The sequence below is a fragment of the Neopelma chrysocephalum genome, unplaced genomic scaffold (genome assembly GCF_003984885.1).
Source record: "Neopelma chrysocephalum unplaced genomic scaffold, ASM398488v2 Primary Assembly neopelma1_24, whole genome shotgun sequence".
In the NCBI taxonomy this organism is placed as follows: Eukaryota; Metazoa; Chordata; class Aves; order Passeriformes; family Pipridae; genus Neopelma; species Neopelma chrysocephalum.
The window spans coordinates 15,173,486-15,191,291 of record NW_020897693.1 but is presented as its reverse complement, the minus strand read 5'-3'; the positions used below and the strand labels follow the sequence as shown (position 1 = coordinate 15,191,291).

At 37.7% G+C, this 17,806-nt stretch overlaps 1 protein-coding gene across 1 annotated transcript in view; it reads right to left on the bottom strand.

Moving 5' to 3' along the window:
- EXT2 (exostosin glycosyltransferase 2) overlaps nucleotides 1-17,806 on the bottom strand; it is a 75,701-nt gene that overhangs the window by 48,748 nt on the left and 9,147 nt on the right. Inside the window, exons 5-7 of the mRNA XM_027704415.1 lie at nucleotides 14,854-15,049; nucleotides 11,391-11,530; nucleotides 10,097-10,190 (exon numbers count right to left, since the gene is read on the bottom strand). Coding sequence (XP_027560216.1) covers nucleotides 10,097-10,190; nucleotides 11,391-11,530; nucleotides 14,854-15,049 — 430 coding nt within the window. The remainder of the gene's footprint in view (nucleotides 1-10,096; nucleotides 10,191-11,390; nucleotides 11,531-14,853; nucleotides 15,050-17,806) is intronic.

Here is a 17,806-nt window from a genome sequence, read left to right as displayed (position 1 = left end):
TTGCCTGAATACAAATATATCTTACTGACTTCTGGAAGGATAAAAGTGAAGGACAGCAGTCATGAGGTTTTTTCCATATCTACTTGAAAAATTCCATTTAGAACATGGTGCTACTTTTTTCCTCTGCACTTTAAAAATAACTGATCTTAGCTCAAGCTATTTAAAAATACTTCATCCTTCATGGCTCAAACTGCACATGACTGCCTGGCTATCTGATGAAATAGGTAAGGTGATTATTAATCATTAGTTGTGATAATACTATGTGGTAGTCGCACTGCAATGCAACAGGGTTGAAAATAATTTTACATGAACAAAACAGTTGATAAACATCAACAAGAGTTATTTATTTCTTCTCAGCAAACATGTGAAACACCATGATATCCTTTACTGCATGAAACCGAATTTTGTAAAAAAAAGAGAATTAATCTCAAAGATAAATATTAAGGCTTATTACATAAATCCTTGCTACCCAAAAAAAGATGGAAAGTACTAACCAGCATTTGCATATTTATTATGTATTAATCTTTTGCTTCACCTGAACAATTAAAAATGTGAGGAAGGAGTTGTTTTCCCTCTCCCCTTGATACATTCTGGCTACTACACATAGGCAGCAACAGACCAGAAACAAAACCAGTAGTGAAAGGAACAGTGCAGAGCCTGGGCTGGTGCTGCTAGCTTACTGAAACATTCCAGACAGTTGGTTCAGGGCTGCAGTATTCATGCTCATGTTTAACCTAATCACTAGATTCAGGATCAGGAAAGTTTTTCCCAAAGTTTTTCCCAATGCCTCAAGAGGCACCACTGATATTTTTTGCTTTTGTTTGCTACAGTGTTGGGAAGCATATTTATGATAGACTGTGCTGTGTGAGGGAAAAGAGATGAAATATTCTGTGAACCCCCTGGGACCAGAATTCCACTACCACTTGAATCTGGTTGCAGGAAACTGTATTTCTTAATCTTAACCATAATCTAACAACTTCTATCCATGATTCCTTACTTCATCCTTAGTATCCTGGAATATGCACACCCTCTGTAGTCCTCCTCTCCAGAGCATCTGTACAGATTTAAGTCACCAGGATAGAGTATGTATTGAAAGACAACTAATGCCAGGTGCCATTTTAATTTCTAAAGAGCATTCAGAATTGTCACTAATGAAAAAAAAGAAAGGAACAATTAAAAAAGGAGCAAAAGGGAAAGGAAGAAGCCAACCCCTAGATACAAATTACACCATTTGCAAGCCAAAGGGAATTACAATATATTCTTAAACAGTCCTCTATTCAATTCATAACAAAGATACATAATTTTCCCATATACAGGCATCTAAAAAAATATTGGATATATCTGCATAATTTACAGACAAAGATTAAAGGAAAAGCTGTCTAAAGATTTCCTGGCAGCAGATTGTTTCTACAGAACATGTAAAACCTTTCTAATTTTAAAGACCAATGTTCCTACTGTGTTGTAAGTTATATTTGATTTAGCCATTAAAACATGATCCAGGACTTCCAAATTCCATTACTAATCTTATGATTTGACCTTGTACAAGTTAATTTATGTCTCTATCTACTCATCAGTAAAATGGATACAAGACCAAGGCATATTTACTACCACTACTGAATATACTCACATGCAAATTACTACAGCACTGCAGTGTACTTATGCTATACAGATAAATGCTGAAGTTGTAACATTTTCAATAATGAAAGGGGCTAAGTGGAGCAAGGGGATTTGATAAATGTGATGTGATACACACTAAGCAGCAGCAGAGGGAAAGCAGAGAGTAACAAAGAGAGTGGAATACCAGGAGATATGCTTAATCATCCATTTGTCTGCAGCTAACTGCTTCATGTGCACAACAGAATATTTTCAAATATTCTTTCTAAAACTACATGCCTTTCCAGTTTTTGGATCATCTGGGTTTATTTGTAGTCTGTCCAAGCTGTGTATAGCAATCTGCAAAGTGTAAGCAGCAAAAATTCACTGTGCAACAAGATGCAAACTCTTAAAATACACTCTTAAAATCTAATCTTAAAAACAAACAAGAAAATTGTCTTAAAATAGCATAATTTCCCTTTTACAGTTAAGTTTCACCTTTTGTTGTTTAGAAGCTGCCAACATAGATACAAAAGCAGCCCAACTGTGTCCTATAAAAGTTATTCATTGAGTGATGATTGGTCTCAAATTTTGTAGTTCTTTCTCAGAGATGCCATGAAGACAGTTTTCTTCATTCTGAAAAGCAACAAGGCAGGACAGACAACAAGAAAAAAATCTAGGATAAGGATACTCTCTGCAACAAATGAAGGGAGTGGGGAGCAATGAGAGTCTCATATATAAATGCCAAGGATTCTACAACTCCCATGGTGATCCTGGCAGTAAGCCAGGAAAAAGTTTTCTCTTTCCTTTGCTGTTTGCAGCAACAAATCTTTCCTCTGGGGGAGGGGTGAGAGGGCTGGAACTAACTTCACTGCATCTGATAAGATGGCAAATTGTGCAGGCCTGACATTTATGGGGGACCCAGAGTTCCACTGAAGCACTCCGGGAGGATTAAGGCAGGGTTAGCCTCTGCAGTCGCACTCCTTAAAATGATACAAATGGCAGACAGATGAAAGTTTGCCTAAATTTGATAATGATGAGTCTAAGGAACCCTGAGACAGAAGCTGTCCCCTGTCAGGAAAAGAACTGCAGCTGTAAGTTTAATATTCTCATTAAAAGGACTTGTAAAAATCTAACTATGCTCAAAGAGCTTCCAGTGTCCAGATATTGAAATGAATTTCTGTTTAATTGGTTAACAAGAACTAAATCCCAGCTCTTTTATGTAAGTTGCACCACCCACAGGAAAACTCCACCATCCATTTGCTTTAACTCTATCCAAGACCATTTCACTGCAAGAATGGGATGTTTCACACGCTGGCAGTGATTGCCTGGAGCCAGCAGAAAGGCTCATATAGCTGTCAGCAAGCTGATAAGAGCTGAAATTACTCTACAGAACTCTCTTTAAAGAAGAGCCAAAGAAGCACATTAAATGAAAAGGAGGAGGGGTCAGAAAAGCCAGCCACTCATGTTATTTTAACGTGGCACTAAAACAAGTCATTGATTTATGTATATGTCTTCAGCTCTGTTTGACCTGGAGTCTGAACTTTTCTTAAGGTCAGGGCTGAGGCACATGGGACATGCACTACAAAAACCACAACAGCTTGTCCAGGTATTCTGACTGTGGGAACAAACATTGCAAACTACATGCTTTCTATTCACATTTTTTTACACTGAGTTTACATTCCTTTTTAGTTTTTAATTGTCCACACGGGCTGAAAACACAAGAGGTTGTGAGTATCTAAAACCTTAATTAATGAAAAGCAAGAATGCTGCATGGCCACTATTTGAGAAAGTACCTTGTGGGGCTTCAGGAAAGTGAATTACCCATTCATCCAAAGGAGGAAACTATACATCACAGTCAATATTCTCCCACTGAAGTGTTTGGCAGCCAGCGAAGTCAAGATGCACTTTGAAAACCACTGATGATCTGACAAGGTTATTCCACAAGGCATTATAATACCAAGGTCTTCTGTAAACCCAAGTCCTGAAGTTGCATTACTGTGCCTGCACCAGGTCTGACCAAATGGCCTTCTGCTCCCATATTCTCTCTGACAGTGCTCTGGCAGCAGGTACCTTAGGAACTCCCCTCCCACAGACACAGCAGGCATAAGCCACCACTTCCACAAAGTACTCTACAGCTTTCAGAACTCCACAATGCAAGAACTCCTAAGCCAGAGGATATATCTTTGCATTCATCTCTGACAGATTTTCTTTCTCTGGATTTCTTCATTCTGTCTTTATGTCAATAAAACCCCTTCAACCTCACAAAATGATGACGCAGTGATCTCACAGACTATCTACTAGTTCTATGAGAAGATCATCTCCTTTTTAATTTTTTTAGACCACATTCCCAGTAATACAAGTCTTATGAAACATGAAAAGAAATTGTATCAAACATTGTAGAGTCATATCTATTCACTTTTTTTCATGACATTCTTATAGTTCTGTACTATATTCTTGCTTCACCTTATCGCCAATTGGTCATTTTCAAGATGAAGTGTTAGGCTATTTAATTACTCTTCTCTTGAAACTTTTGATCATCCTTGTTCTGTTATATCCTTTTTAAGATGAGAGAACCATAACTACAAACTGTATTCATGGTGCAGACATACGACAGATTTACATGGTGGCCTAGTATTTTCCATCTTGTTCCCTACCTTTTTTCTAAAAATTCTTGGTTCTTTTGGTTTTGGTTTGTTGGGATTTTTTTACTAAAACTGACCATGGAATTTATATTTTCACGTAACTACTTATTACAGCTCCAAGAATTCTTTTCCAGGTGATTGTAGCCATTTGAGAGGCCACAACTGCCTATGAGAAGGCTGTTTTAAATTGCTTATATACCCCTTTCTTTGTATACTAAGCTTAATTTGTCACTTCATCATTTGGATATGCTGCATCTGAATTTGTGTGGCCTGAGGTGTGCCAGTTGCAAATAAAACCTTTCCCAAAGCAGATCATTCATAATGGGTAAATGCAAGTGGTTTTCTGTGACTATTAACTCAAGCTGCAAATTTTCCCTTAAAAAGCCATGTTGTTCTAGGATGCTTACCTTCTACACAGCTACCTAGCTTTATGGAATTTCTTATCTCCAACACCTCCACTTCTCTGTAAGTTTGGTTGAAATTGGGCAGTAACAGATATTAGAAGAGAAATCAGCATGCACATTGTATGTGATCATACCCTTGTTTCCCTAGGAAACCAGGATGGAAAGAATTCCCACGTTTAAGAACACTTGCTCTTCATTCTTGTACCATCAGAGCACACAAAGTCACCCAGTCCTCCAGAAAAGATATTAATTCAGAAGTTTTATTTTTGGGAGATGGGGAGTATTATAAATTCAAAAAGGAATAGGCACACAAAGCCTTCTTTCAAAAGTAAACTCCTTACCTGAAATCTGTTCAGTGAGAAAGAAAGCCTCACTAAAAGAGGAATAACTCTTCTATTCCCACTACACAGTACTTCCATATTCTGATCCTATGCCTTAATGAGTCCAGCCCCGTCGAAACACTTCTAAGTATGTTGCTATTAAGTGAGGAAAACTATTTACAAGATGCTTGTATATTCAGGTAGACTGAGTCATCTCACAAAAACAGGAGGAAAAAGGCACAGAAGCTGAGACGTAAGCTGAGGAAAACGTTCATACCAGTTAGAGACATTTATATATCAACTACACTGCTGAAACATGTTTCCAGAGACTTAACAGGCTTTCAAAGCAAAACCTATTTCACACTTCAGGAGCAAGACAAAATTTCAGATTTTACTCTCTATCATACAGGTCTACTACATTTACTTCTATTTCTTGTCCCTCCACTTCTAGAACTTTGCTATTACCTGGGTGCTGGTTAGAGGTGCAGAGAAAATGAAAGCATAAAAGTCTGCTGCATCAGAAGCTGTGTAGCTGAGCTGCTTATCAGCTTGCCTCTGGGCACTTCTGCCAGTGTTTCAGACTCCATATGGAACTATTTGTGAGAGGGGGATAGTTCAAGGAAGCTTCAAAGAAAATGAGAATGACAACATTACTGTAGAAAACAGACAAGACAGCAATCCCAGAGATACGTAAGTTTCATCCAGACTGCTATTAATTTTAGCAGGTCAACTTGAAGAGACTGGTTTTGATGGTCAAAATGTTGCAGTTTTTAAGAGCCATCACATGCTAGTCTCCAATTTTCAGAAACATAGGCCGTACATGTAGTATTGAAAATACGTAACAATTTTTTTACATCAGTGTAGACTAGGCTACAAGCAGAGAAACTATTCCCTTTCATGAAGAAAGACAGGAAATTGAACCGGGAATTGTTGAGAGCAAAATTTTCTGCAAGTTTGAACAATAAAAGCATAAGTTAATGCAGCTAATTCCCAGAGATCTCAGTGCAATCAGGTATAATGCAGGACAGTAGAATTAATTCTGATTTCCCACACTCTTTCCCAGTTTATACCATGTACTGTCTGATAAAACAACTGAGCAAAATGAAATTGTGTTATAGGAAATCACAGCTCAGATCGTATCAGTCACGGATCCTATCAGATGATGTCTCCACAGCTAAAACACCTGTATTTAATCCTCTTCATGACAGTATTGTGTGATGGCCAAGATAGGTGTACAAACTATAAGAAAATACTTTCAAATATGGGTTCTTATATAATTTAAATGTAATGACTTCTCTTTAAGAGTTTTCCTCTCTTCTCCAGCATATGTATGGCTAGAAGTATCTCCAAAAACAAAGCAAAAATATAAGTGTAGAGAAAATTTTACACGTTAAAAGCAGACAATCTATTTCAACTTGAAAAAAATTACATATATGTTTGTGTATGTATATATGTTTCTGTCTACATTTTAACCTTAATGGATGATCTCCAGAAAATCAATTGTAATAAAATACTGCAAAAAGACTACCTAGTCCACAAAGAAAATTGGCAAGCTAACATTTACAATAATATTTGTTTAAAGTATGGTGTTTCCCAACTAAGGATAAGAATTATGTCACAAGAAAACACTGAAACCAATGTAATCAGACAGCAAGGCTTCAATTCCACAAAGGTTATCAGACCTAGAAAGTCTGTTAGGTATGATGAATGCATGCTTCAGCCTACTAAAAACCAGGAGAAATTTAGAGCAAAGATTTGTTCTAAAGATAGGATGATCTCAACCATACATATTAACTGATCTCAACCCTATATGTCAACTGGATTCTTAATTTAGTGAAAAAGTACATTAATTGGTAGGTGCTTGCACAACATATTTCACAAGTCTTTATCAAAATTTATAGTCTCCCCAGTGGAATTCTTTTGTGCAATAAAACCAGTTTTTGAAATAAAACCTAAATTCAACCTAATCACAAAGGAAACCGTGAGAAGTTGTAAGACAATTTTCATACCAATTTTAATAAAAGCTCTTTGCAAAGATCACATTTACCCCATTTTAACATCACTTGCGAACCTGTCTTTTTATAACTGTTATATCAAACTCCAAGTGTTCCACAACGTGAAAACAAGAAAGAATGTAACCATTATGATCTAACTATCTATGTTTCCATCTCAATAAGAGCAATGCTCAGTGAAAACTAGAGTGGACTGGAAAAAAAACAAACATACCAAAAGACCAGTGTCAGTCATTCCTTTTCACTCGACAAAAAACAAGCATCAAAATACTGCATATCAAGTGTTATTAGCCCTTGAAGTTGAAGGAGCAAAAAAAGCAGCTTAAATATTATTGAGAAATAGGGGTTACTTGCAAAACCAGAATATTTCAAAGCTTTTGTTGCCCTTCCACGGCTAAGTAGCATGAAAAACTGCTATAGATCACATCTGAAAACATGTATAAATCACTCCAGTTCTTTTGCAGATTCATTCTATAAATGGCTATTAGTTGACTTTCATTTCAGTAATTCCTTGCCCAAGAAACAAAATAGAGTACTTGTGATAAATTCTGAACTACTCTTTAGCACCAATCTCCTCAAGAAACTCATTCCAACTTCAAATTCTCTCTTCTATCACTTCAGCGTCATTATGTGAGTCTTTATTCATTCATCCCTGTACATTGCTGCTGAAGTGAAGACACTGAAAAAATCTGAGATGATGTTTTATCTAGCCAGAAAGTCCTAGGATACTGTCCCAAACCATTTAAACTGAAAACCAACAAGTAAAATGTGCAACTGCTCCCTACTGTGAGACTGAGGAGGACAAAGGAAACAAAAATTTGTAGCACAGGTGTAGTATTAGTGCACATTTATCAATGAGGAAAAGCAATTAGGTTACTGGTAATCCACACAGTATCAGTCATCAAGTACTTTTCACCACGTTAGATAGCTAGAACACAGAACCATGTATCAGCAATGGAATTTCACTGGGATTTCGCCTTGTAAATAAGGCTGACAGGACGTGAAATGTATGGATAACATGTTTAAATATCCTTAATATGCAGATAGAAATAAATTCATAAAGATGAGAGAAAGGCAGACCTTGTGATTTTATCCTATTACTTTTACTATCAAAACACACAACTATATCCTTAACAAAAGCAAGAAGATGCGAGAGGAAGCTTTAGAAAAACATACTTCAGCCAACAGAATCACATTTTCCAATGATGTTCAGGGATGCTTTGAACCCAACAACAGTGACTACTGCAAACCATCTATAATCCAACAAAACTCACTCCAGACAGAGACTATTATTAGTATTATTATTAGAGCATTATTAGTATTAAAATATCTTCTCTTTTAACTTAATTTTATGGAGTTACAGATAACATAAGTAATTTATACATCACCCGAATTTAGGGAGCTATTGTTGGTTTGTTTCATTGTGACTGTTTAAGGGGTTTGCTTGTTTGTTTTCATTTCATTTGCTTATTTTTAAAGTTTGTAGTTGTTTCCTGATTTTATACTCTGAAATTAGTGTTTAAGCTGCCCGTAACATCAAGTGTATTCTCCATAGATGGAGAACACTATCCTGAAATGATGATTTTATGCTATTAGTAAAATGGACAACAAGAAAAGTAATGCACACTTTAACAGATGACTAATGTCAGTTCTTAAACTTTATTATGCAAAGCTCCCTAGTGTTAACATCTCTAAAGCAAAATCGCATCTCTAGGAGCTGTAATGTCAAGGTTACTTTATCACCTGTGTTTCTGGTAGCACATTGTGCTGCCAGCAGGCTCCACCAAAATGGTTCATTTGTGTGAAGACACTAAAGAGAAAGGAGACCCCTGACGGCTGCTGTGTTATTTGCACACTCTCTGTACACAGACTGAGGCTGGCAACAGAATTCAGGTGTGAAAGACATTTACTTCTTAATTTGAGAGTCTATTTCCTCTACACATATCAGTATTAATATACACCATGCAACTTTTAGCACTGCCTAAGTAGAAGTAACTAGAGTGTTTTAGGTTACACCCTGAAAAATCATGTCTTGGCTCACTTTTTACAAGGACTACACAAAAGATGACTTTGTCACTAAGGTTGGGTAAGGGAATTTCAGAAACATGACTTCACAATTCTTGCAGAAATTTGACTGCAGAAATTCCACGCATCTTTAAAAGTCACCTGAGATCAGATAGTTAACTTTTTCCTTACATACCTCGCTCTTACTTCCTCTATGCTGTTCCTGATGAGGAACTGAGGTGATAATAAGATTATCTTCCTACCTTATAACAATATATACTCAGGTACAATAAGATGTCAAGGATGAAATATCCTAGATACAAGTGTACCATATGTGTTAATATCTTCTTTGCTGGCCTGAAAACGTAATCTATATATTCCAACCACCAAAAGAACAATGTGCTTGAATCCTACCCCCTAATCTGACAGCAAAACTTCACAGTTTGTGAAAATTCTCATATGGCTAAAAGTCCTCATTGCTGAGCTTGCTCTTTCTGTGTGAGCTCTAGAATTAGAGCAACTTATGATGATAGTGTCCATAATAACAAGGCCAATAAACAGGAATCAGCATCAACTGGAGCTGGAGTAAACTAGGAGACATTTCCTATATACACAGTCAACACAGGCTTCATTCACAAGTTTGGACAGTTCATGGTCTCAGCTCTTCCCTTATTTTACCAAATAAGTAAAACATCCCTCTCAGAGAAATGATATTTAAAACCTTTTGGACTTAATGCTTCTCTCACATTCTAAGCAATTAAAACTTACCTACAAACCAAAGCTTCTTTTGAGATAAAGACAAGACTCTTGAACTTCTTTAATACAATTTAAATACCATGTAGAAAAAAGAAACAATATAAACTGTGATTTCAACAGAAATATGTTAATAGATGTGAGTAGACAGTACACTCAAATTCAGGGAGAGCTTCTATCCCGTTAGAAATGTGAATGCAGATGTTTAGCATAAGGAAAGAACAGGGTTAAATAATCAAAATATTAACATGAGAGTACAGTGGATGTTTCTGCATTCCAACAGCTTTCAGAGCAAGCCCGGTATATGAACCTACACTCCAACCGCAAATAAAGGAAAATAATTTTAACACAGTACATTATTTTACCTGTCTTTGCATTTCTTCAATCTGTCGCTGGGGGATACTTTGCAGAATACTGTACATTTCAGGCATCTTTTCTTCAGGGATGACAACAGAGGCCCTATAAGCAAAAAACAGAAAACAAATGGCAAGAGGAGAAGAAAGAAATTCTACACTAAAAGATGTCAATTGCTTCTCTAACCCCGAATTTTTTACTATTTTAATAAGACATATTCAAAAGACATGAGCAGAAAGAAGCAGTCTTCTGTCAGTGTAATGAATTACTTTGTAGCAGTTCCTCCACACCACCAGTCAGTCTGCCCACAGATAATGTCGCCGAAGTCTGTATTCTGATCAGTCCAGACAATCTAATAACTATGGAAGAGACAGAGATCCAGAAATACTGAATTCTCATCTTTGGATTGCTACTGAGTTGCTGTCAGCAGAGATTTTTGGAGTGACAAAACAATAATAGCATATACAGTGTAAAACTAGTAATTTTTACACAAACTATCCCAAGATCACATAACTGGGCATAGGGCACACATAGAAAAATAATCCAAGCTCCCTACACAGTGTACTCAGCTACAAAATAATTATACCTTTCCAGCTCAGATTAATTTGGGAATCATGATGCAATATAGAGAATTTACATTTCTGTGATGCAATCTTTAGTATATACTTTCAAGAGCCTGAATCGAGACCAGTCCTCATTGAATTCAAGCACAAGATAATAAAGTAAATCTGTTTCAGAAAAAATATGACTGGCTACAGGATAATCAAATGCTCTGTTATATCTGTCTCATTTGTTTTCCTCTCCTATTTCTGATACACAATATATCAAGGGTAAATACTGTGTGTATCTTACTCTGTTTTCTATTCCATGTAGCCACCAGTACACTTCACTTATCACACAGATTTTACTCAAATCACTGAAGGTAATGAAGTATCTAATAATAATGGCCAGTCTTCGCGAACGAAGATTTGGGGAAAGGTCTTTTACCTTTCCAGCCTGCGCAATGGATTTTTTAGGTGAGACACAGCCTGCGCTGAACTGAGCCCACCCTTTAATCCTAAGGTTCATCTGCCGGGGCCAAGCAAGTTTGGACAATGGCAGTGAGGTCCTTAGGACGTAGGTTTGTTTAGAGTGACCTTCTCATAGATGGATGGCCTCACAGGGCTAACGGGCTCCATCTGCCTGGGGGGACTGGGATTCGAACCTCGGTCGCAGCGGTGAGATTCCCACATGCTAACCACTAGGCCACCAGGGGTCCCCAGTATCTAATGCAGCACTATGATATACAACAGTGAGGGTACAGACCTCTTCCAGTCCAGAACCTCAGAGAAAGGTAAAATGTAGGAGTCAGCAATGATGACTGGGACACAGCCAGCTTGAAGAACATCACTTAGCACAGCCTGCCCCAGGCGGGCTCCACGTAGAACAACACAGAACGTAGACTCCTGTCAACAAAAGCATCCAACACACAAATGAGGAAAAAAAAGGAAATGTCAGATTTGCATTGTGTGTGTATGTATATATGCATTATGTTTTCCTGTTCTGCCCCTCATAAAAAAAACAAGTCAGAAGGAAAACTGTCTTGCTCTGTGCAACCAATATATTCGGTATTATTAGCTAAATAAAAATAATTATACAACTAATAATAAGTAGAGGGATGAGAAATCAGCTAGTGGGTCGATTCTATTTATTTAATGGCCAAACTGCAAGAATTCTAATTGAGAGAAATCAAAGAGAAAAATAAGTTTAAAACATTTTGAAACTTTGGCATAACAAGATGAGCAACAATTAGTATGTACTTGAGTACAAACTGTACAAAGCCAACTTAATTTTCTTCTGTTATAAGGTAATGTAGCTCTATGGGTAGCAGGGAAGTGACAGACTTCATATCTCAATTTTAAAATTCATTTGACATTTTTGATAGCATTTCCAGAGGCAAATTAAGAAATCTGGGGCTAGATAAGGTCCTCATAGGCTTTACAGTTACACAAATTACAGTCAGAGAACTCCAATAAAGAAGTTAGCAGTGGCTCACAAGTAAAAACAGTGACGGACCAAGTAATCTATCCTAAGTACAACAACATTCAATGTGTCCTTTAGTTAACTGAGTAGCAGAATTAAGACCATACTTATTAGATCTGACAACACCTATGATTTTGTAGGATTAGCTGGTATAAAGGATAGCAGGATTAGACTTTGACATTATCTGGATAAATCAGCTAAAAAATACCAATACATGTAGGATTCAACACTTAGATAGAAATAACAAACTGCACAAACATAAAGCATGAAGTAACTGGCTAGGATTTGCACTTTGCAGAAGAGGACATTATCTACAAAAGAAAAGGCAAAGAAAGGATATTCATGTGACAGCAATGTTGTACTGTTGAAAAAACAAACCACTCCACCCCCAGGTAGTATTACAACACAAAAAGAACAATTCATGAAACCTGAATGATTCACTCACTCTTCTCAGTAACTAAAGACCTCAGACAGAGCAGTGTTCAGTCTTGGGCAATGCACTTACAGTGGTAGGCAAAGGACAGCTACTTACCTTGTAAGTATGATCTACAAGGAAGAATTTACTACATCAATACTACTTATTCTGAAGGGGTGAGGACAGGAAGAAGGGAGCTTCAAAGATAAAAAAAGTTGTTGCAAAAAGAAAGAATATAATCCACTTACTCACATCCACGACACACAAGACAAAATGCCATGAGTTTAAACTGCAGCAGAGAAGACTTCTTGACTATGCTACACCGACCTGTATATAGGGACTTTAGTTCTCACTGCCACTGAGGAATCTTGCTACAGATTCAAGATTGCAAAATAAATGCTAGTAGAGTTCAGCTACACAACAAGGAAAAATTCTAACTCAGTACTATCCCTAAGTTTAAGAAAGAAAAATTTTAAAGTTGATACAGGGGCTCCCACAGATAAGAAAACATCTTTCCAGCTTGTGTTCCATGGCCTGAAGAAAAGGAGCCAGGAGCCTCAGTAGGGCAGCAAAACATCAAAATGGAACTAGGAAATACAAGGGGTTTTGCTGGCTCTTCACTTGTTTCCTACTGCAATCATAAGATCTATGTTCATACCCATAGAGTACTAAAAGCCTCAAAAATCTCATCTAAGAGAAGACTGCAAACAGGAAGCATTAACAACACAGAAGCCCAAGAACCTGTCTAGTAGGAAGCCTGTAAAGGCAGTGCTGGAAAGGATGAACTGTGATCAAAGCCCCCCTTCTCCCACTCTTAGACAGGTAGAGAAGGAAAAGAAGGGTGTGGGGACTGGAAGGAGCTGAGAGAATGAACACGCATTTTAACCATTGACTCACTAGATCACACAGCAGCAGGTGGAAGAGAATCTAGTAAGGTCTGGGAGAGAAAAAAAAGCACAGATGTGGACACACATGCTCATCTGCCCAGATAACCATTTTTCCTGTCTAGACAAAGGTTACTATAAATACATCTCCTCACATCACCACTGTTATCAGCCAGACATTCCAAAGGGAAATGCAGGGCTCTGCAAAGGAAAGTATTTTAACAATCTCGGCATGTGCCAGCTCTCTTCTGAGTTACAAAATCATACATAGCAAGACATAGATTCCCTGACTTGCTGTCCTCTAGCAATGTAGTTGGTATTTAAAGAAATAAAGCAAACAAGTTTGGTTTTCTTCTTTACTCCAAGTTTAGGACTCCGAGTGACCCTTTCCTCCATCTCCTCCTCCACCACAAGGAATTTTAAACATATTTCCTACAAAACATAACAGGAGGGGTGGAAACTTTGCCTTTCCTCAGCTTGTTTGTTATTTTTCCATCATTTGCTGAAGTTCAAAGACGGATTATATGCTGATGGTCACAGACAGAGCACAGTGGCCTATGGCATAACTCACTTTACCACACTGCATGCCAAAACACCTCTCTGTTAGTGAATTGCCAAGAGACACGGGTCTGAGAACACTATCTAGTTTTATCTTCAGTGACACATCAAAAGGCCTCTAGAAGTTGAGTCAAGACCATGAAACATTTCACCTAGATGTTTTCATAGCTGCATGCTGACAAGTCTTGTAGCTCAGTCAGTCATATCTATACAGACAGTTCTGTATGATTTAACTACTAAACTACATACACAAAGTGTAATCTGACTAACTCTCCTTAAATGTAACACCCCTTTTTTGCCCAAACACGTCCACACATATGCTCTTTAAAGTTCATTTTAACCTTCTATCCAATTGACAAAGCCATCTTTTGCTCCAAGCTTCATCTCACAAGGCCTGGACTGTCACATGTGACAAATCAATTCCAAATTCATGCCTGCTGAAGGGCCTTTTACCAGCTATTTTGGAAGCTGTAGATTCCAATGTTCCTCCCCAGTTTTGAAGTCAGAAGTTTTATCTGGCCTCCAAAAGTTTCTCCTCACATTACTGCTGGATTTGGCAGTATCTTCGTGTAATTTTTTATGTTTACATAACATTGTCTTGTGTTACTAGACCACCATGACCAATCTCATGAAGTTGTTATACACAAGCAGTGTTTTCAAATTGCAGCATAGTCTACATATCAGTTTGATTATATAGTTTTTGGCCCTCTTAAAAATAAGGATAAAGTTAGAATATAATATTCAAGCTAACATAACAAATTATGCAGTTTCAAAACATAGCCAGTAAGTTAATTAAGTACAAGGAAGTACCCTACCAGTGCTAAACAGGAAGAGCACCACAGCTGACAGATACCAAGGTGAAGAGAAGTTTGCAGAGAGACAGCCTTACCTGAAGCACCTGAGGATAATCAAAGACTTGATTCTTGTAACAGCGTTTGCGAACAGCAGGGACCCCATCTGACAGATTTGTACATTTGTCTAGGATCAACACTGATTCCCCATTCTCAGCCTGAAGAGCTTCCAGCTCAGACTGGTATTCTGGGTGCAGAGCCATTTGAGATGACAGAATGAAATACCTGCAAGGACTGAAAAACCACAACAAGGTTAGCTAGCAGCACTGGGAGGTTACTTCCAAGATGCCCTAGAACACATTTCCTTCCATCCTGGAAAAGCAGAGCAGGATTAACTAAACGTGGACACACTGCCAAGACCGTATTTTCAGACAAGGCTGGAAAGGGTAATGGTGCAATATAATTGAATCTGGGATAGTAAGTGGCTCAACATTATTTACAACTCTGAATAAATTTGTACTTGGAAAAAGTGCTCATTACATTAGAATAGGCACTCACATTATAACCTCTATTATAAACTGAAATAAACATTATTTAGCTACATATTAAAATAGCCTGCTACTGATGCCAGGATTGTTTGTACTTTTGTTTGGTGCTTGTGTACTAAAACAAAGTAGATAGGACACTGAATGCTGCTGCTAGTTTCTCCTCCCATATATTTTCTCAAGAATTTTGATTGAAAAAAGATGCTGAACTGACAACTCAGTACTTCGTATTTAGCTTATTTAGTGTCAATATGGTGACAGGAGCAACAGGACAAGCTCATCTTTTTTAACTGTGATTCAGTTCTCTCCCTTCTGGGCAATATAAAGGTAAAATTTCCAGGGAAAAGTTGAAGGCCTGTTATCCCATACACTCTCAAGTCCCACCATGTTCCAAAACTCTGAATATTTAAAATGTGCCTTGACACTGAAGTGTTTAAAAACACTAATTAACACTGGAGGTAAACCACACAGGAATACAGGCTCAAATTATGTGCTTGCTGTTCTAAAAAGCTATATTAATATTGGAAAATAGCATGTCATTTAATTGTTATATTGGTCTACTTGGGTTTCCTTTTTAAACAGGTCGGCTAAGTCAGACTGCTCTACCACTCCCCACTGAAAGGAACACACAGAGAGTGACTGCCCTCATGCTGCCAAAAGAACACAGGAAGCACGAGGCTTGCACTTAGGATTCCAGTTTTACTCCATGTGATGCTATCTTTAATTTACAGCTCTGAAAACACACACAAACACACACACTTTATAAAGTCAGACCTCTCCTGCTGCTCTTCTCACCTCTTCTACTCATTTTCATGCTGGTCACTTTAGTTGCTCCAATTAACAGATGAGACTTGCATAATATTTTTTTTAAACATTCTTTTCCCCAAGCCTCCAGCTGCTACCAATTTGCTATCAGCAGCTCTACAAAATATGTATTTCTAGCAGAAGTGGATTTTAAGCAATCTAATTAAAAAGGTAAGTACCCTTCAGTTCAGCTCGGTAAAAGGCCTTAAAAAAAGGAAATAATGATGCAGATGAGTGAGAATAAATGCCTAATATCAGCTAAAAAATATGTAGGTTTGTTTGTAAATTTTGCCTTGAAACTGTCCTTGTTCTATGATACTCATAATCTAGCTATCAAATCGTGCTACAAAAGCAAATACATCCTATCTCCCAAGAAATAACACAGTAGCATAGTAGAATGTAATAGTTCATCCCAAGCAAGCCTAAATTCTGAGCGGTGCGTCCTTGCCACACGACTCCTGCACAAAGCAATTAAGCTGTGAATGCGTCCCACTAGTAACGCCAACTGGCCACTAGATGGCACTCCGGAGGGCATTTGCTCTTCACCATCAAAAAAAAAAAAAATAATTTGAGAAAACGAAAGCTCCTACACCTTCACTGAACATAAGACTTGTTTTCTCTTATCCGACCCAAAACCAGACATGGCGTTTAGCTGACTACATGGACACGAACAATATGACTATATCTCTCTTTACAATTGGTTCTATACATGCTGAAGCCTATAATCATGTTCATGCTTTCCAGACAGAAACATAAAGTGTGTTTTCGCTCTGTGTCAGAACGTTGTATACCTGAGACCTGCGAAGAATCAATTGGGATGCAACCAGATGCCCCTACGCTGGTCTGGCCCAGAAGCATCACAAGCAGGAACTCAAAGGGTGCGAGCAAAGTAAACCATCACTGCATGAGATTGTTCTAACTGACTGCAGTATTGTACTTGGGAGCAGCCCAGAGGAACAGCAAGAGCATTGCCCTTACCAGAAAAGACAACTTAAACCAAAGACCAACAACTTTTGTGTCTGACAGAGGCTGCGCCCTTTCAATCACAGTTTTCAACTTGGAAAATTCATATTCTCTACAGAATGCTGTCAGAAGAAAAGAGCCTAAAGTTTCTGCATTTCTAAATGTGATCTTCACGAGTGGAAACATCATTGATGCCCATTGCCTCAGTCTGTCCATCTTTTAAACCGTAGCAGAGTAAAACCCTGTTAAAGTGAAACACTTTCAGCTCTGTAATTAAAAGATTTATGAAATATTAAAAGAGCAGCCTTCCATAATCAATTAAAACACGTCTTTTAGACTTCTACTTCTTCTTGTTCTGAAGACATGAATGGATTAGAGAAACCACCATTTTCTAGGGTAGCTCATTTCAATGACTAATTACATTCTCTGCAAAAATTAGTGCTTTATTTCCCAATTGTCTTGCTTTATTTCCAACTACAAGGTTTGGGGAGGAGGGGGTTGCGTTGTTTGTGTTTATGGCTTACTCCACTACTTTAAAAAAGAAACAAATAAAAACAGTATTCCAAGCTCTGGATGTATGTATTCCCATAATCAAATCAGTTCTCACTTTTGTTTTTCATGAGATAACCACAGATTAGGCACAAAGAGTTATAGTGAATGGGGTAACATTCAGTCACTAGTGGGGTTCCGCAGGGCTCCAACATCTTTGTTAACGACCTGGATGCAGGACTCTAAAGAA